At 45.0% G+C, this 20,342-nt stretch overlaps 1 protein-coding gene and 1 pseudogene across 2 annotated transcripts; both read right to left on the bottom strand.

The window, feature by feature from the left end:
* Positions 1-7,796: 7,796 nt before the first annotated feature.
* LOC311308514 (secretory carrier-associated membrane protein 5-like) lies at positions 7,797-11,631 on the bottom strand (the record flags this gene model as incomplete). Its single annotated transcript, XM_084437476.1, has 6 exons — positions 7,797-7,970; positions 8,089-8,206; positions 8,757-8,858; positions 9,373-9,529; positions 11,266-11,385; positions 11,625-11,631. The coding sequence occupies 6 exons, from the start codon at positions 11,629-11,631 to the stop codon at positions 7,797-7,799; spliced, it is 678 nt and encodes a 225-aa protein (XP_084293602.1).
* Positions 11,632-12,429: 798 nt separating this feature from the next.
* Positions 12,430-19,878, bottom strand: LOC311308513 (putative nuclease HARBI1; annotated as a pseudogene). The gene is made up of 3 exons: positions 19,755-19,878; positions 15,537-16,294; positions 12,430-12,458 (listed from the first exon to the last, which is right to left on the bottom strand). The product of its transcript is annotated as a putative nuclease HARBI1 (transcript).
* Positions 19,879-20,342: the final 464 nt, after the last annotated feature.

Raw genomic sequence — 20,342 nt, 5'->3', positions numbered from 1 at the left:
TACAGACAGCTCGCGAGGCCCCTCCTAGCTGAGTAACACGGCCCGTGTACAGACAGCTCGCGAGGCCCCTCCTTAGCTCGCTGGCGGGAAAACGCTTAGGCGCTCGTGGAAGTGCGTGTGAATAAGAGCCTGGTTGTGAATTCTTAGCACATGCTGCTCTTGGAGAGGCCTCGGTCTCTACCCTGTGTTAATAATTTATACGGGGGCAGGCATTGCCTCGGTAAAGTTCACGCCGCTGTCCATGCCTTTCTTATCAACACTGAATACCAAGGGGTTAACCGAGGTGCAAGTCAACATTTTGTTTGTACAACGCAGAGCTCAATGTAGGACGTCGTTGTTAAAAGGGTACCGAACCAGAATCTGTCAATCAGTATGCGGGATATTGCTCAGTATAACTGCACTTTGTGGCAGGCAGGTCACTGGCTGTCTAGTTCTCAACTTGACAGGTCCAGCTACGTTCATCTAGGGAATGAGTAGACTACTACGCTATCAGACCCTGTAGTTCTCCACAAAGTACAAGAACATTAAAGCATATACTAGCCGGCCAAACCAGAACAGGTGAGAATGGAAGAGAGAGGTAAGCCTTAGCGGATTCGATGTATTCCGTTCAGGTTGGGTTTAAAAGCGGTTCAGTTCTGAAAGATCTATAATACAATCGCTGGGCCGAAAGCAGCCTCAGATCCAAGCTGCTATCAGAGCAGTCAAAATCCCCCGCGGCCTCATGGGTCTCCTGCATTTTGTTTTAAATGTCCTTTTTTACATTTCGTTTTATATGACCTTTTGTGTTTCTTGCACTTTGTCGTGATGCTTTTAATCTCTCAAAGCACTTTGAATTGCCTTGTTGCTGAAATGTGCTATACAAATAAACTTGCCTTGCCTTGCCTTGCCTTACACCTCAGTCGACCCCTCCCACTCACACACATCTCAAATCAACAGGGATTGCCAGCATAACCACAGATCTAATGATACACATCTATATACATAATATGGGATTTAAAACGACAACTATTCTGGGTTTGGATGCACACGTAACACACAGGAAATCAGCTGATGCAGTCTCACCATTCTGGACTAGAACTCTGCTTCCTTCTACCCCTTCATGTACTGTATCTGTTTATTCCCTGCGAAGCTTGGGGGAGAGAACGAGACCAGGGAGAGTAGGTTTGCCTAGGAGGCCTTTTCAACATGGCCGACAGGGAGCAGACCCCTCCAGATCCGATACTACCCCTCCAACCAGGACCAGGTGACCCAGGGCAGGCCTGAGAGAGAGAGAGAGAGAGAGAGAGAGAGAAAGACAGTAAGAGAAAGAGCTGAAGACTGGCTGGTTGGTGTGTGTGTGTGTGTGTGTGAGTGTGTGTGTGTGTGTGTGTGTGTGTGTGTGTGTGTGTGTGTGTGTGTGTGTGTGTGCGCGTGCTGCATGTGCATGCGTGTGTGTGTGTGTGTGTGTGTGTTTAACAGGGTGAGGGGGGACTCTCTTGAGTGGTAGCACATAAAGCCCCTCTGTGTTCAGTCAGCACCAGGTCATACACAGTGGCCTCTGTGTGGACCCCCCCCCCTGCCCCCTCCCTCCTCCCTCCCCCCTCCCTCTCTTGCAGACTTGGCTGATCGTGGGGGGAAGAGATGTGTTTACAGGATGAGGGAATTCTTGCCGTTCGCCATGGTAACAGTAATCAAAATACTGAAAGAGGTATACATGGCCAGGTCAAAAGTTAAAACCAACTCACTTAAGGATTGGCTGTTGACTCTACGTTGTAAATACAACATTGAAGGTCGTTTTAATGTTGCCATAATCTCCGCTAAGACCCCAATGCCATCCGTGCAAAACATATAACCGAATGCTCAAATGTAGATGAATATAGTTGGAAGCACATCCAGCAGTGAGCAGGTGTTTTCCTGCAGCTAAACATCTCTGAACCAATGATGTGATTGCGTGGCAGAATACCAGTGCTATTACAGCCTCATCTTTCATAGCATGCCCTGCCAACAAGAGAGATTTTCATGTTTATACCAATAAGAGTGCTGGCGCTAGGTTGGTGGGGGCTCCTCTGGGGGGCTGAATGGATGTGTAATTTCATCTGCAGCCCCCACTTGAGTGTTTCTATCACTCTCAACACTGGGCGAGACACAGAACGGTGAAGGGGACATTCACAGATAAATCCATTTAAAGTGCTTTTGAATCTAATCTGTGATGAGGCAAGCTTCTCCGTGAATGTCGAGGGCGAAATTGTGCTGGGTATATTTGAGTGTACCAAGAGTAAAGTTATTAGGCAGGCAAGTAAACGCAGCCTGGCCATATCGCCTGTATCGCCTTCTCTATCAGGCCTTTCTTCTTGTTTGTGCCTCCGTTTTGTGTCTAGGGAAATCGCCACAGGGAGGACAGAGGTCACACACTGCCCCCGGTGGAGGGGTGGGTGAACAGTCTGCTGCGTCCAACGACTCACTCACGCCGGAACCACACTGCCCCCTGCAGGATCAGACACTCACTCTTCACTCGGTTCTCTCTCAAAAATACATCAGTGTATCTGGGTTCCATTTGTTGTGTTTAATGTATTGGAAACTATTTCAAAATCACATTTTAATGATGGACTGCAACTTCTTGATTAAATCGAAGAATTCAACCAACTAAAGGCTGAAACGATTGAAACAAATAGATGTCAGAGATTGTGAAATGCTTGAATGATTACAGATTAATTATATGCAGAAGTAGGGAATGTAAAGAGAGTACACGGATGGAGCTCCAGTGGAGTCGCACACATGCTGCACACACACACACACACACACACACACGTACGCACGCACGCACACACACGCACACACACACACACACGCATACACATACGCATGCACGCACGCAGACACACGTACGCACACAGACACACACACATACGCACACACACACGTACGCACACGCATGCACACACACACATACAGACACGCGCAAGCACACACACACACACACATTATGCACACACACACGCACAGTCACGCACACACACACACACATTATGCACACACACACGCACAGTCACGAACACACACACACACACTTTTTCATTTCAAGCCTTTATTTCAACTCTGGGTCCACTGAGAAGACCCTCATTTCCGGAGAAGCCGAGTTCAGAAAAATAAAGCATATAAAGTACGATGCACAAACATTTAAATAGGACAATAAAACTACACACATTCCATCAAGCAAAGCAGCTACATATAGAAACAGGTCCTTTGCAATGTCCTTAAAACAATTAGGAGAGAGTCTAAGTGTTTTGTAGTAGGTTCCAGGAGGAGTGAGGAGCAGCAAATGAGAAGGCAGGTTTGCCGAGCTCAGTCCGAGAGTACGAGGGACCTCTAGAACAAGCCAAGCATTCGAACAAGTAGGATAAGCATTAACATACTGAGTTAACATCCTGGAGATGTAAGGAGCCAATATACCAAGAAACGCTGAGGATAAACAACAACCAATATTTCACCTCATATCAACGGGCGACCAACCAACCATGTCATATAAAAGGCAATGTGTTTGAGTAATGAGTATTATAACTCGCACCTGTGACTAATGTAAGGGTGGAGTTAACGCTGAAGATGCCGCATGTCTATACTGTAAATCACATCACCATAATCCAAAACAGATACAATGTTGCTTCCACAATTCTTTTTCTGCAAAACATGGGAAAACAGGATTTGTTTCTGTACAAGAAGCCAATCTTCTGACGCAGCTTGCTGACAAGATTATCTATATGAATCAGTAGCCAGTTGCACAGAATCTGCTACACAATAGACAGGCATATCATCAGCATAAAAATTGCCTCGGCAGTTATTTACTGCAGACGCAATGTCGTTTATGTACAGAGTACAGTATAAGGGACTGGACCCAAAATTGAACCTGGTAGTAAACCTTTTCAATTCAATTCAAAGTACTATTGTCCACTAGGAACTTCGTAACACAGAACAGACACAGGATACACACCTACAGTATTACACAATAAACATTACATTTGCAGATTAAAACATAACACTAAGGGTCAATAAGTAATAGTGCATAGTGCATGTGTGTGTGCATGTGTGTGTGTGTTTGTGCGCATGTGACAGTGTTGGCCAGTAATGGCTGAGGCATATTAGCCCGTCCGTTTCCCTGGAGTAGGGAGTGGTGGGTGGGGGATGGTGGTCTAGTTCAGTAGACGGATGGAGGGAGGCACAACACTAGATGTGGGCTTCCTGGTTGTGAGGGGCAGGGACCTGTACCTGCGTCCGGAGGGCAAGAGGTCGTAGTAGGTACGGAGGGTTTGTGTGGCGTCTTCACCTTTTTGTGATGCCTTCTCTTTTGAGATGGGTAACAGCTCAGATTGAGAATTTCCCACTTTCACTCACCGATGCCTTTCACATAGATAGTTCTGAAAGAAATGGAGTGTTTCTAAAATGTTTGCCAAGCATGGAAGCTTGGAAATTGGATGATAATTCTTTAACTCTTCAGTGGTGCCTCCTTGATGTAATGGGATTACATAGGCTGCCTGCCAGGCCTGGGGAAGCGACCTGAGGCAAGGCACAGATTAAACAATATGTGAGTTGCTCAGTGATGGATGGAGCTGCCAATTTTATCAAGAAGAATCTAGATTATCCTCTCCAATTGGACATCTAATGTAGCCTTTCTGGCTTGCATGCCATCCAGAACACTAATAGGTGAGAGGGGTGGGAAGGTAAAAGAGGAAGTACAATTCATCCTATTCAAACACGTATTAAGAACAATAGGCAGATCAGAGTACATTTTCTCAAATAAGAGGCCGGTACACATGAAATGTTGTTTTCGATCAGAGATTGGCGCATTGTACACTGTTAATTTACTATGAGAAGGAAGTGAAGCACCAGATTGACTATTAATGGGGTTTAAAACTTGTTTGAATTAGAAGATGAGGTGGTAATCATATTCAGATAGTAATTAGACGTGGCCTTTCTTACAGCTGCTGTGCAGATATTTTGGGCCTGCCTATAAGAGAGCCAGTGACTGGGAGCAGATATCACCAGATATCCTAGCTAGAGCGCGGCTCAAACCTCATTCAAATACCCCACTGGCAACAAGTTTGTCAACTTAATTGGTAAAAATGAGATCAATCAAAGTAGACTTTGAGCTATCCTTTAAACCGGGCCTGGTGGGATCAACTAATAAATGAGTCAGGTTTACGTTCCCACTTAAAATCACTATCTATAATAAGATCATCATCAGTATAATGTGCAATAAGATTCCAAAGTGCTTCAACAGAATCCTTGCCAGGAGATGGAGGTCTATAGATGCCAATAATGACAAAAGAAGTAGGTCCGAGGTGAACTGTAGACCAATACTCTAAATTCAAAACATGTGGGTTTAGTTGCAGAATCCAGTACAGTAACTGAGATATTAGATTTTACAAAGCCAAATAACACCCCCTCCCACACACACACACACACACACACACAAACACACACACACACCGCCCCTCCCAACTCTATCCACTATAAAAACATTGTAGCCAGTTAAGGCAATATCAGAGTCAGATATACTTCTTTTGAGCCATGATTCACTCAAGACAATAATGCCAGGGTTAGTTTGTAGTACAAATATTTCAACCTGATCAAACTTCTGATATAAGCTTCTTACATCCAGGTGAATTATTCCCAGGCCGGTTCTATCTTTCAATGTGGAAGATTTAAGAGGAGAGAGTTGAGACTGGATTTGAGGACTGGCAAAAGACACTAAAGGGATTTGAACTAAACTAGATGTCTCAGTACTATTTAAATGATGGACAGGGGTTGTCCTAGTGGGTGGTTCTAGTGGGTCTGGGTTCAGGACTAGCTGCCACATTGAGAGGTAGACAATAATAATCAGAAAGAGGTATTGTACCTCTGCGTGTAAGGACAGTAAAGTTTTGTTGAACTTTGCAAACAGCAAGATCCATATTTAAATCAGGTTCATGACTGCCCTCTTGTGGCCTTTCGCAGGCAGAAGCATTTATAGTAAAATTAAGTTAATTCTTTGGGATGGGGACACACAAGAGGAGCAATATTATAGAAATATGAACTATTGTCCAGGCGCAACACAGTGCTGCTGTCAAAGGCAGGAGGGAAAGTTGACAAAATATTACCTATGGTGCGAATGTGATATTCAATATCCTCATGTAGGCCATCTCTGTAATTGGGCCATATATATTTATGCCTTGTCAGGCAATTTGTAGCATATTCATTCAGCCGCGTGAGCAAGGGATGCTTAAATATAGCAAGTAGGCTATAATTCATTTGATTAGTTTCAGGCTGGAGCAGACTGATGTGATGTCCCTATAGAAGAGGAGTTAAGAACTCAATATTAAGATACAAGTTATTAAGATGGAAAAAGCTTGAGGTGGAGAAGTAGGCTCAATTTGATCCTAAACTTGATCCGTAATTGAACCTGTCCTAGAGCAGGTTAGCTCGGTAGCATACATCATCATGAAGATATACAGTAGCATGGTGAAAAATGATCCACCTTCGTGATACGGATAAACCAGGCTTGAACCTGAAGTTATCGCGCTAACCCTGTAATCCTGTTAGCCTACAGGGCCCAGCTGCACTTATTACATAGATTACCACAAGGTCACAAACAAAAAAGATAAAGGCATTAATTGTTGCTATAGAATGTTTTTATAATCCATTAGGGAAATCAAAATGACATGACAAAAATGACAAGACGACAAAACAACATAAAAAAAAAGATATTAATACAGTAGGCCTACCATAAGGTCTAACACTAATATTATGCAAACACACTTTTATAATAGGGCACCCACTAAACAGACATACATTACAAAACCATTACGTGATAAGAAATGATTTAAAGCGTATTAAAATATGTTGTTCTATATTACATCTTAAAATATATATCTAAGTACATTCTGTATACATTTAGGGTTGGAATAAAATTACTTAAAATTAGAAAAGTATGCATATTTAAGTTACTGACGCATACCCAGCTAGCAATCATTTGTTCTAAAAATGTTCTAAGAATATGAAAACATTAGCAGAACGTGTTGGGAATGTTCCCCAACGTTGTGGGAACATTCGCTGCTAGCTGGGTAGTGACATATAATATAATATATATAATACATATAATATGTATATATAATCTTATGTCATAGTGCAGCCATTTATTCAAGTTGTATAAATCCATTGAAACTTAGCAGTTCTATGAGAAATAATGGGCTAGAAAACACATAGAAAAATGACCCAAAAGAAAGGGAGGAGTGTTTGGTTCATGTTCCAGCCTCTCACAACCGTTTTGCTTTACTTGAGAAGGAAATCCAACAACGCTGAAGTGAAGGCTAACAGAATGTTCCTTTTCGATAGAAGAGTTTGAATTCACATACCAAATCACTCAACACCTAAACAGCCATGGCTACATAGTCATAGTAGTGCTACATGCTGCTAAAAAAGGTGTACAAAGTTTCACTTTTTAATAGATAATAATGTGTTTTAAAAAAAATAATAAAATACTCAGACACATCAGTACATGGCTCTCTACGTGAAGCCGCTACGGTAGTTCAGACAACATTTTTTTTTTTTTTAAATTCAATAATCAAAATGCTGGTGAGTTGCGAGCAGAAGGCCCAGATAACAGTCAAATATTTAACAATGTTGAAGTATGGAAGTCGAAGTATGGAATATATGACCATTACTGCAAACCTCACAGTACTGTGTCGTACACGTAGTGCCTTAAACATTGTGACACGCATTGAGTACTTCCAAACCCGAGGCAGACCGCCCCCCCTCAGCCCTCCCTCAGCCCTCCCTCCCGGACGCTACATCTGGTTGTTGTACTGCGGGGTGGAGTACTGCTGCTCCTGCTGCTGCATGGCCCCCTGGGCGGCCCCCATGGCCGCCTGCTGGACCATGGGGTTCTTCCAGGCACCTGTGGCCCACTCCTCCTGGGCCTTGCTCATACTGGCCCCGCTGCCCCGGTAGAAGTTATGGATCTAGAACCGACGGGAGACAGCGTGGGGGTCAAGACTCCATAGATCCAGAAGCCACAATCACGTACCCGATCTCACACCCAGGTGTCCTGGGGACCGCGGCTGTCTGCGGTGACCTTACCCTGGTGAGGGCGATGAAGGAGAGGGTGGCCACGGCGGTGAACATGAGCGTGGGTACCAGCATGACCAGGGCGATGACGATGTTGTAGCTGAAGAAGGAGATTGTGGCAAGCCAGCCGCTGGAGGAGGTGCAGAAGAAGGGGTATTGATGGCTAACGTAATATTCCAGTGACACTCTTGGCTCTAGTAGGCTCTTGCCAATGATTAATGATCCTGATTAAGACTTTTATGAGGACACGACTATGATGACAATGGTGATCATGGCAACGGCATTATAGTAATTGTCTAATTCTACATAATGTTGCTATGATGAGCAGCAGGATGTTAAATGACAATGATTGCACTTCCCGCAATATGGATCCAGTTTGAAGGGTTTTACCTCACATGCATAAACCTATCCCTTTCTGAGGGCTGACATTTTAAAACTTTATGGAAGACGCCATTACTATTACAATGTGTTCTGCTAAAGAGTCATTTCCGGTGGCCTTTTGAGGATGCCCTTAATGGACACTGAAAATCGAATGGCCAATCAAATTAACCATCATAAAAGTTGGACGTGGCTATTAGCGGATAGTTTTCCGGTAATGAGATGAAGGGGTATGATGCTATGGCTCCTGGTTTCGAGCACGTACAATGTTTGGTGGACCGGCGCAAGAAAATGTGCTTTACCAGGCGCCCCAGCCAGGGATGCCGATGCTCTGGATGACACTGATGGCCACCTGGGCCATGAAGACGAAGAAGAACGCCATAAAGGAGAAGGAACTGTCAGACCTGGGGTCATAGGAGGACAGGAAGGAATGCTGACTCACAGCTGGCATTGTCTACGGGTGCGTTAAGTAGCTGAGCGCTCAGTCAGCGATCAGTGATCAGAATTCACTTAACGGGTTGCTCGGTTACGCTCAGACTGATCTGCTCAGAGAACAAGTGAGCAGTTTTGAACTATGATCTGTTTGAGCCGAACACCACGTCATCATCATCATCATCACCTGAGCAAAAAAAAAACCAACAAGGGGCGCGTTTTGGCTTGGGAATCGTTGGGGCGCTGCTCGTTAGTCACACATGATTGATAACAGGTGAAAAGTTCTCGTCTCCTAGCAACTCAGCGCTCGGTTAGAGCAGACCGTTAAGTGGTTTTAAAAACCGCTCAGAAGCTCAAAGTGAGCATTCCAAGAGTGAGCGCTCAGCTACTTAACGCATCCCAATGTAGCGCAACACATTCTTAGAATGTATCAATAGTAATAATAGCAATAGAACGTCTTGTTGTTGAGTTTTGGAGCCTACTTACTTGAAGGCCTTGTAGAGAGGCCTGAACCAGCATACGTAAGAGCAGGGCGTAAAGAGGAGGAGCCAGATGATGGACATGCCAAAGTTAGTCACACCCCCTCCGCCAAGCATCCACGCAAAGCAGCCAACCAGGTTCACAGCCAGAGTGGCGGCGTTCACTGTAAAAAAAACACCAATCACACTCTGTTAAGCACATGTATTGAAACACTGACCCAGAAGAGGGTAGAGCAAAGGAACCACACAGCAATTTAAGCAGTAGGAGCGTGCTGAATTATACTGTATGGAGCCACACAGCCAATTAACCGGTAGAAGTGTATTGCATTATACTGCTACACTGGCCTTACAGAACAGCTGGCAAATGAGCGTCTCTGCCCTCCACAGGTGCTTGAACCCCCTTTCTGCAGGTGTCCACGATTTCATTTCAGGTTTGCTTTCAGCAAAGCAACAATTCTACTCTCCACAATTGGTTCTAATTAGAGTGCGTGCAACGTAGCGAGAATTATTTCCAGTCTAAAATCAAATCAAATCGCGAAAGAAAAAACAAAACACAAACAGGCAGTTGGCATGCCACACCTGCGCAAACACACAAGAGGAATGAGTACTGACAACGCCGGGGGTCTGAATAGAGTACAAGCAGTGCAGAGGGAGCGGGTGCAGGATACCTGTTTTGTTTTATCGTGTATTGGGATCTGCAGAGAGAGAACATGTTAGTCATTAGATGAGACAGGGCAGTCGAGCCATACTCTACCCCTGGGTGACAGATAAACATTCTGTATCTAGTTTGGACAGAACATCCTCTGACATCCAGCGTTGACTCGGCCGGGCAGAGAGGAGAGAGAGAGAGAGAGAGAGGCCCCTGGCCGTGACAGCTCGCCGGCGGGGGAGGGGTTAACTGTCAGCTCCGGCGTGTTCGCCACAATGATCTTATCTTAACAGTAGGCTGCACTGGAGAGGGCTGTACAGGAACTCTGTGAGTGTGCATGTGTGTGTGTGTGTGTGTATGTGTGTGTGTGTGTGTGTGTGTGTGTGTGTGTGTGTGTACCTGGAACTACCATGTTCTTCTGCAATAGTGGATATGATGTTACTGTCACAAATAAGCCCCCATGACCATGTCGATTGGGTTTTCTATGAGAGCGGTGTGCTTGAGATTTGTTGTTGTTGATGTTTTTATTCCCCTTGCGCTCCCTGCACACCTGTGTGGCAATCAACACACCTGCTGGCGGTCACCTCCATCTCCGCTCACTTCCTGTCTGCCAGTCTGCGCTGTAACGTGTTCCATTCATAGGCCGTGTCCGAAATGCCTGCTACCTGATACCTGCTATATAGCAGGAGAAAAGTAGCATGCACAGTTATGAAGTAGCATGCTACTTCTCGCCTGCTATATAGCAGGAAGCAGGCATTTCGGACACGGCCATGGTCTGTAGCTCAGCACACCCAGCTAGTCCAGTTTGTTTGAGAGGTTTTACCTGCCCCGTTTTGCCTGTCTGCCCTCCTCCTACTACCCTAAGGCATTGGCAAAATTCTGTTCAATGTCTGTGATAATTGTCAGTCAGCATTTACCCTGTATGGAGAAGATGCTCCTATATGAGACTGGAAACTGTTGTTGACAAAGCTTGTGCATCTATGTACCATTATTTGCGTTCAAGGATTTCTTGTCAAATGTGAACACAAACAATCTTAAAATGTGTCTGTGTGTGTGTGTACTGTGTGTGTGTGTGTGTGTGTGTGTGTGTGCGTGTGTGTGTGTGTGCGTGTGTGTGTGTGTGCGTGTGTGTCTGTGTGTGTGTGTGTGTGTGTGTGTGTGTGTGTGTGTGCGTGCGTGCGTGCGTGTCTGTGTGTACAGTACGTGTGTGTGTGTGTGTGTGCGTGTGTGTGTTGCGGAGCGGGGACTCACAGATCCATAGATGATACATCCTCTTACACATGGTGCGATGCTGCTCTGGGATCTCCTCAAAGTCCTGGTAGAAGCAGGGCTTCAGGGGGATGAACCCGGGCAGCGGAGGGAAGTTGTTCTCTGCTAAGAGAGGCCTTACTCATGATCCGTCTCAGAGGAAGATGTGGAGCATACACTAGCACTACACAATACGTTCAATATCAACATTTAAGTAAATACGATTAAGCTTATAGCACAGAAACAATTTCTCAATACTAAATTATTAGGGACAGACTGTTGGTTATGGTAATGTACAATCCATCATCATTCATTCTAAATAGTTTGAGAATTGTTTAATTTTCGATAGATTATATCTTTACCAGCCATGATGTAAGAATGTGGAGATTCTTGTTGGGGTTAATTTGATCTTCAGTTTCTTGAGCCTGTTAACTTTTTTGGAAAACAGTTAGATTATCAGAAAGATTATCGGTTGAAAACAGTTAGATTATCAGAAAGATTATCGGTTGAAAGGCAGCGCGTGACATTGTGTTGGTTACAGTATGTGTATGCCTACTCTACACAGATAGTGGACAACATATATAATGAATTATAACAACACAATTAATGAGAACAAACTTTCAAAGACATAAAACAGCTATGGCCAAGTGTTGTACAAGACCTTGCACGGATTTACTCCATGAAAATCTGCAGCCTGTGTTTCCAAGCCGTCTTGCAGATTTGATAGGGGGAGAACAATCCGTCAAGCAGAGGAAGGCTAGTATGCAAGGTGCTGCACTTCTTAATACATTCAGTGGAGCGGTACTGGACAAGAGATCGCTGTGAACACCAGGCCAGAGGCAGGGAGTCTTATCTTCCTACGTAAATTAAATCAACACTACAGACTCCGCCAAAATGGTGAGTTCAGTTTATGAGTAAAGAGTTATGTTTATATTGCAGATTGATCACGAAGGGAAAAAAAGTCAAATCACACAAGAGGATAGGAGAGGTGAAAGTTAGACCAGGCCTAAAAATAAATAAAAAATCTACTCTCTTGGCTTACTGTTTACTGTATAGTATACCTGAATACCACTTTATCGGTGCAGTGCACATACTTTCTGTTCATTTAATCATAGTAACAAGGTGATTTGCAGGGACACCTAAATATACTATTTGGCATACAGCGTGTCAGGTCTCGCCAGCAATGGTAGTGACAACTGAGGACGGGGGGGGAGGAACAAGAGAGCCTCAGGAGAGAAACTGCTACCTTGCATGGTTTAACGTTATCTCGTTCGAGTAGAGGGATTTAACTAGACGTCGTTCTGGGGACAGCAGCTCAGTGTTGGCTCTAGGGTTTTAACAACTGTGAATCCTTCCGGTTTGGATGTAAGTACACACTCACAAAGTAGGGGTTTTCGAAGATATAGCAGTGTCGATGCAGTAGACTAATACAGGCCTACTACCATAACACCAATCCTGTCTACTACTGGCAGCAAGCAAGGGGGCTTATCAAGTTACATGAGCACTGTTTGAACTGGCATCTGACCATTCATCACAGCCAGGAATTACGGGTTCCCACTGGAAACATAATCTGCTTACCTCCTCCACCGTACAGATCGTACCTTTAGGCTGTCCTGTCCCTTGACTGCATGCTATGACGAGACGAATAGCATAAAACAAAATTGATGATCAATGGAAATGGGCTGCTGCAGTAAGCCAAAGTAACAGGTATTTTAATTACTTAATAAGTTGCTGTGGAGAAATAAATCCTCAGCGTCGTCGTCCTATCATCGACCGCAAATGTGCTATTGCTGCAATTTAGACCAATAGGCAGGCTGGCTTTCACAGCGTCGTCATGTTCACGGTCCAATCACGGCCCTGCTCCCTCCCCTGCGCGGTCGCTCTCCGTGGTGCTGAAATGAATGGCGACACAAGACCACAGATTTACTACGGATGAAGTCGGAAGGCGTTGGCCAATGGTAGTTAAACATTTTAAAGGGATGGGGTATTTTAAAGACACGACGGGTTATTCATTTTGCTGGTAAGATTTTTTTTTTTTTTGCAGTCAACATTATCGATCTATCATGTTACAGTCTTCTATGACATTTACTTTCTGTGCTATGAAGATTAATTATTCTAGACTTTGCTAAACTGCTTGTCCCTCTCCAACCCAACCTCCCTATTTGAAATGGCTAGTCAAATATGCAAGTTAAGGGTTTGGTCAGCAGATGGCAGTGTTGAATGTGTTGTCTTATTAGCGACCCTTATTTCAAGGACTAACGTTGAGTTATCTATCCCTTTGACATTTACATGCCCGAAGCAGTAGGACCTTTAGTGCTAATGAGTCACTACAGACAGATGTATAGATTCATAATACCCTTAAGAAATTAAACCTGCCACGGACCATGATGGTTCAATTCTACACCTCCATCATCGAGTCCATCCTCACCTCCTCCATCACCACCTGGTTCCCCGCCACTACAATCAAGGATAAGACTAATTTGGGGCGGGTGTTACGCTCTGCGTAGAGGGTAATCAGCTATGCCCTGCCCCCCCCCTCCAGGCCCTCCACGACTCCAGGGCGCTGAAGTCAACCACCCCTCCCACCCGGGCTATGACCTCTTCACAGCGCTCCCCTCTGGCAGGAGGCTGCGGTCTTCAAAGACCAAAACTGTTCACGACACAGCAACAGCTTTTTCCCCACGGCCATCAGCCTTATCAACATGGCTCCCCTCTGACTCTCTCCTCCGCCCCCTGCAATTTTTGCACTAAACTGAGTACTGCACTGACTCTTTTGTAGGTCAAATGCACTGCTAGTTTTTGCACTGTTTATATCTTACACTGTCCTTTCCTGTCCTTGCACATGTCCATTGTTGTAAAGCACCACAGTGTCACAAACAATTCCTATGCATGTAGAGTACAAATGGCAATGAACAAATTCTGATTCTGAAAAAGAAATCTTGGATATTGGCCTCTGTTCTCAATAAATCCAGGCCTTTTAAAGTGGATAATTGTTAAGAACTTACTAATGCATAGGCTGTTTGCTAAATAGTAACTGCAATAGATAAGCAGATGCAAATTTTTCTTCCACATGAATAGTATTTACTAATCTGAGTCACTGTAGTTGCTTATAATCCTTTCCATTACAGACACAAACACTAGGTGTTTACCTACTTACACACGACTTAATCAGTATTCCAGCATCTTAGCCTTGGCTTCCCGGCTCCCCAACAAAGTGAAATTGAATTATCTGACAGACAATTGTTGTTGCAGCTTGTGTGTCATTGTGTTACGCGTTAGGACTGCGCCCAGATCAGTATGCAGGGGTGGAGGCACCCTCTAGACCAGACAATATAGTAGTTCATACGAGGACAGTCTGCCACTTCTCTACGAAGGCCAACCTGTGATTTATTCTCACAGCTCCAAACCCGTTTGGCCATTTCAATATAGAAGAACGGAAGGTCAACCTGTGAGACAGGGACAATTGTATTGTGTTCATCAAACTGGGTGACAAGGCCTTAGCTAAGGTTAGTGGTGACTTGTGGCTAGAAGGGCTGTCAGTCTCTAGGATCTGCTTGCCCTTCCCTGTCATGATCGAATAGAGTGTTTAGAACTACCACAGTGGCTGAGCTCTCCATAACCAACTAGCAGCAAGAGGTTTCCTCTGACCAGGCTCCCAGTGTGTGTATCTGAGGAGATCCAGAGTGATGGATGTACAGTACTTACAGGTCTTATATGGTGATATACTATATCTGGACTGATTACTCTCAGCCCCAGCGCCCAGTATTTCAAAACATTTCATCTGGATGAGAATGATCCAGATTCCGTAATCACTTTTTTTTTGCTATCCTGGATCAAATTGTTTTTTTCCCAAACCAAATCCTGGTTTTTCAAAGAATTTCCAGATAGGATCATTTGGATCCAGATACCACAAGATCAGGATTACAGAATCTAGATATGCAGCCTTTGGATAGGCCTCCGTTGGTCAAAGTAATACAACATTTCATTGACACAGACGTTTATGGATAATAATTTACGGGTAATAAGAAGAAGAAGAAGAAGAAGAAGAAGAAGAAGAGGAAGAAGAAGAAGAAGAAGAAGAAGAAGAGGAAGAATGTCTCACTGGATAAATAAAGTCAAACTCAAAACTTTTGTCAGCACACTACTGTTTTTACTGATCAAATGACCCTGAGTAAAATAGTGGTTGACTAGAGCTCTTCTCATTGCCCGTCCATCTGGTTGCAGTGCTGCTAGTGGTAGGTCAGGGACATCTACTTGGGGCTGTGAATGATCACCTCTTTCATCACAGAGAGGAGGCTTGGGTTCTTCAGCAATGTTATGAAGCACAATGCAGGCCAGAATGATGTTGCATGCTCGCTGTGGGTCTACACGTAGGTAGTTCAGACATGCTAAGCGTCTTTTCAACACATTAGCCATCAGTCATTAGCCATGGTAAGCGTGGCTAAGAGTGGGTAAGAGTGGCTAAGAGTGAGTAAGAGTATGTGCCGCACCAAATATGATGCCATCTGGCGGATTTTGCTGGAGATTTCTGGAAATGCGTCTCTCCCTCAAGATCCTTGCGTCATGGACCGACCCTGGCCATTTCACCACACAGTTGGTTCTGATGAGATTTGCATTCCCCACAAGTTGCACATTGATGCTGTACCCCCCTTTCCTGTTCACAAACTCCCATTCCCTCTCCTGGGGTGCTTGGATGTGGGCATGAGTTCAGTCTATCACCCCAGTAGTATTTGGAATATTCCCCATCTCATAGAACTAGAACTTGATCTGCTTGATTTGTTCTGGATTTGTTGGACGTTTGAGAAACTGGTTGACAAGGCTGGCTAAGACAGATGAGACGCTGTGTATTACAGAGCTGGCAGTTGATTTCTGGACACACACACCATCTCCAATGACTTGGTAGAATGATCCACATGCGTACAGTAGAAGCGCAAAGCAATGAGTACCTGTTCCTCCACAGTCAATGCATAACTTATTTTAGTAGTATGTTCCAGTTGTGGTTGAAGTAGACTGACAATTAATGCAATGTCAGCTGCATCATGCTTGCATACAATTCAACATCTGTATACTCTTATAGTAGTTTTGGGTGTGCAATGTTCATGGTAAAAATGGACTGCACTTATATAGTGCTTTTCCACCTTAGCGGCACTCAAAGTGCTTTACAATGGCCTCATTCACCCATACCAATGGCGGTAGCTGCCATGCAAGGTGCTAACCTGCTCATTGGGAGCAATTTGGGGTTAGGTGTCTTGCTCAAGAGTACTCGGAGCTGGGATTCGAACCACTGACCCTTTGATCACTGAATGACCCGCTCTACCAACTGAGCTACAGCCGCCCCAATCACCCTTTGGCTATATTTTATCTTTTGCTGTTGGAGTTGCTGTTTTGCTGTTGCTGTTGGAGACAGTGAACAATGGATGCCATTGTGTTGGAATGGTCCCTCGTTAGAACAACGTCTTTCAAGACTCTTCACACCTGTTGCTCATTTAAGTGTCTGTATTTAATACAGGTGTGCTTTGCCGGAGAGATAGACAGAAAGAGAACATGGATATGGCAGCAAGTATTACAAAGAGCAGCAATTTCACCCAAGCTGAAATACATGCCTTGCTAGAAGGTGTAAGGGCACATTTTGGCATTATGAGCACTAAATTAGGCTCCTCTGTAACTGCCAAGATGAAACAACATCTGGACTGAAACAACATCTGGACTCACGAGGAGTGGTCAGTTAAGAACCCTGGAACAGGTGAAACCGCGCTGGAAAATTTTAAAACAAAGGCATCAAAAGACAAGAGTGAGTCTCAAAAACTTAAAAGGGGCAACGAACCATTGAAGTGGAGAGAGTTCACTGATGTCATTCTAGACATCATTGGTGGAACAAAGATCCCAGGCTCTACATGGCATTCAGTCAGTCTCACAAGGTGGTGAGTCTGGACTGTGTGCGACTGGGACTAACGCTCCAGATGAGTTGAGTTGGGAGAGTTGGAATCTGTTACCCTAACTTAAGAGGCAGAGTCTGAAGACCCCCTGATCAGTGACACACAACCCCAAGAGGACCTTCACTCTACAAGGGGAGAACCGCCCCAAAAGAGGTGCCGTCTGGAGAAAAAAAACCAAGAGTCAAGATGGCTATGAGGATCTGGTGAGAAACAGATCTCTCTACTGTAGCTGAGGAGCACATTAAGCTGGCCTTGCTTCAACAGAGGGAAACAAAACTTCACATTCGCCTCCTAGAAGAAAGGTGATGGAAATGCAGTTTTGGACGAAGATGTGTGACATTCTTATACTTGCACCTACCTATTTTTTAAGGGCTTTTTTTGTTTGTTTTTTGTTAATTGAAAATATTTTATTGGTTAATTATTTAATTTAAAATATATATTGTTTTGGCATGGTTTGTGTTAGCCTAATTTAATATGCAAATATTGAATCAAAGAAGGATTCAATATGTTCCATGTATCCTACATGTCTCTACATCCACCTTAAATCCATGCTTGATCCATCCTTCCAGTGGGATCAGGATAATCCTGATTTTTATCATCAAAACTATCCTAATCTCCACTTTAGAGTTTTGAAATACCCAAGAACAACATTTGATCAGGATTCTGGGTAGGATTGGATTACCAAATCATCCCAATTCAGGGGGATCAGGATCACATATCCTGGTTTGAAACACCCAATTTTGAGATTTAATCCTATCCTGGTCATTCAGATCCAGATTAAATGTTTTGAAATCCTGGACCCAGGGCCCTTCAAAGGGGAGGCCCCCTCCTCACCACAGGGAACCAGAGAGGGCGTAGACAGAGGGCACCTCCCTGGGCCATTGCAAAATGAATCAAGATGAAACCTAAGCACTGATGTGTGTGTGTGTGTGTGTGTGTGTGTGTGTGTGTGTGTGTGTGTACGCACTATTGGAGCCCGGGGACCTCTAGCGATTTGTAGATTAAGAGGCTAAGAGGCTTAACCTTTCAGTGCACCGCATGATACGTTGCTAAATGCAATTTGATTTGCACTTGGCTTTTCTTCTGCACAACCCGAGACCCGGTTCTGGGGTTGCCAGGTGGCGCTTGAAATGAAAAAAGACGGGACGATGCCAAGAGCGGCGGCGGGCTGAGGGGTGTGAGAGTCACCACAACAAAGAAGGAGAACACGGTTTAACAGCTAGGGGGCGCTGTGCTGCCGCAACGGCTAGCTTTTGGTGGCGTAGCCGGCTAAAGCGGTGTTAATGAGAGGTAACGAGATCGAGCCCAACGCGGGGCAAGCACAGGGTGGACGCAGTACTGACACCTGTTACACTGCACTCGGCCTATTGAGTAGCAGTGTTGAATGTCGGTAATATAAGTACAGTTAGGCCTACTGATGAGGTGAACATATGGAAGGTATTTACATGTCCGTCCCCCGCAGAGCGTATGCTAATGCTAGGAGGGAGGAGATGGGCCCAAACAAAACACATCTGTCCACGCCTACTAAGGCTACAGTACATGAATCTCTCTTTCTTTCTCTCTCTCCCTCTCTCTCTGTTTCTCTCTCTCTCTCTCTCTCTCGCCTGTGCATGATGTCCTCTCTCTCCCCCCGTACCACGTTTACAAAAGTGACAGACTGTGAGTAGCGCCTAGTCACACACAGGGCCCAGAAAACACCCACTCACACCCGCCTCCATGAGCGCAGCAGGCACGGATGTTCATAGCCTGTCACTTTATAAAGCCCACAGCCTTTGACTTTGATCTTAACGCAGCACAGCACAGTCCTGTACAGAGACATGCTAAAACACACACACACACACACACACACACACACACACACACTCAAAAACACACACTACAGCTTTGAAAGGAGGAACATGTTGGCTTGACACTGGCTTAGAAGATACCATCAACCTGTATGATTCTGCACAATCCACAACACAGGAGTGCTGTTAGCAGCAGTCGTTCATTACCAATGAGACAGATCAGCCATTTTGGAAAACTGTTCTGCGGAAGTAACTCCAGAAAACTACCAATACGTCATTCGGTCCCCTTAAAGTGTCTTTGTCCCTCTGTCTGAAATGGTAATTGGTAAATGGACTGCACTTAAATAGCGTATTTATCCATCGTGTTACAATGAAGGCCTCTTATTCACCCATTGGCACACACATACAAATACACCAATGGCGGCAGCTGCCATGCAAGGTGCTAGCCTGCTCATTGGGAGCAATTTGGGGTTCAGTGTCTTGCCCAAGGACACTTCAACATGTGGACAGGAGGAGCAGGGATTCGAACCGCCGACCCTACGCTCATTGGACGAGCAGCACTACCTCCCGAGCTATAGCGCGGCCGACGTCTCTCTTGCCAGAGGAGCTCCGCTACTCGCGTCGTCTAGTCCTCTTCTCCCCCCAGACGCATGACATGCATCACTTGCTGCATAATCTCTGTCAGTGACAGCCTGACAACACCAGGGGGGGGGAGCTCTGTGTGAATAAACAAGCCCGTCAGGGAGGACTCGATGGCTGATGTCCGTACCGTAGTACGGCGGGCGCCTACCCGCCGTCTTCCCTCCTGTTCCGGGGGAGGGTGGCCTGTCACTCTGCCTCCGCTGGCCTCTAGTCAGCACGGTGACAACGCAGGGAGCCACCGCTGGGCACATGGCCCCTCCGTGCAGTCAAACCCCCTAGCCGACCGTTGATCTGCACTAAACGCAAGAAACCATCCATATTTCCTCAGTCTCCCAGCGCTTGTGGTTGCGGTGGTGCGATAGCCTGTTTTGTTGCTCTTGGTGGGGAAGGGGTGGATTGAGTTAGAGTGTGAGCTGGGAATATGGAGCGATCCCAGCAAACACACAACGTCAGGGAGACGTTCAGATCATGTCTTAATAACGTCCGTCGGTCCAGAACCCCATTTGTACGTCTGCTGGACCCCTCAATATTCAAACGTCTGGCTTGGACCCCTCTAAGACGTCTGTGGACATTGGCGATTTTATAGGGGGGGCAGGGGGGGCAAGTGCCCCCTCTGATTGGACAGCCCAACTCTGCTCAGATTCTTAAAAAAAAAAAAAAAAATTTTTTTTTTTTTACTAATTAACACAATTATTAAATACATAATTGTGGTTTG

Source organism: Borostomias antarcticus (genome assembly GCF_949987555.1).
Source record: "Borostomias antarcticus genome assembly, chromosome: 4".
NCBI lineage: Eukaryota > Metazoa > Chordata > Actinopteri > Stomiiformes > Stomiidae > Borostomias > Borostomias antarcticus.
This window is presented reverse-complemented; position numbering and strand designations above follow the sequence as displayed.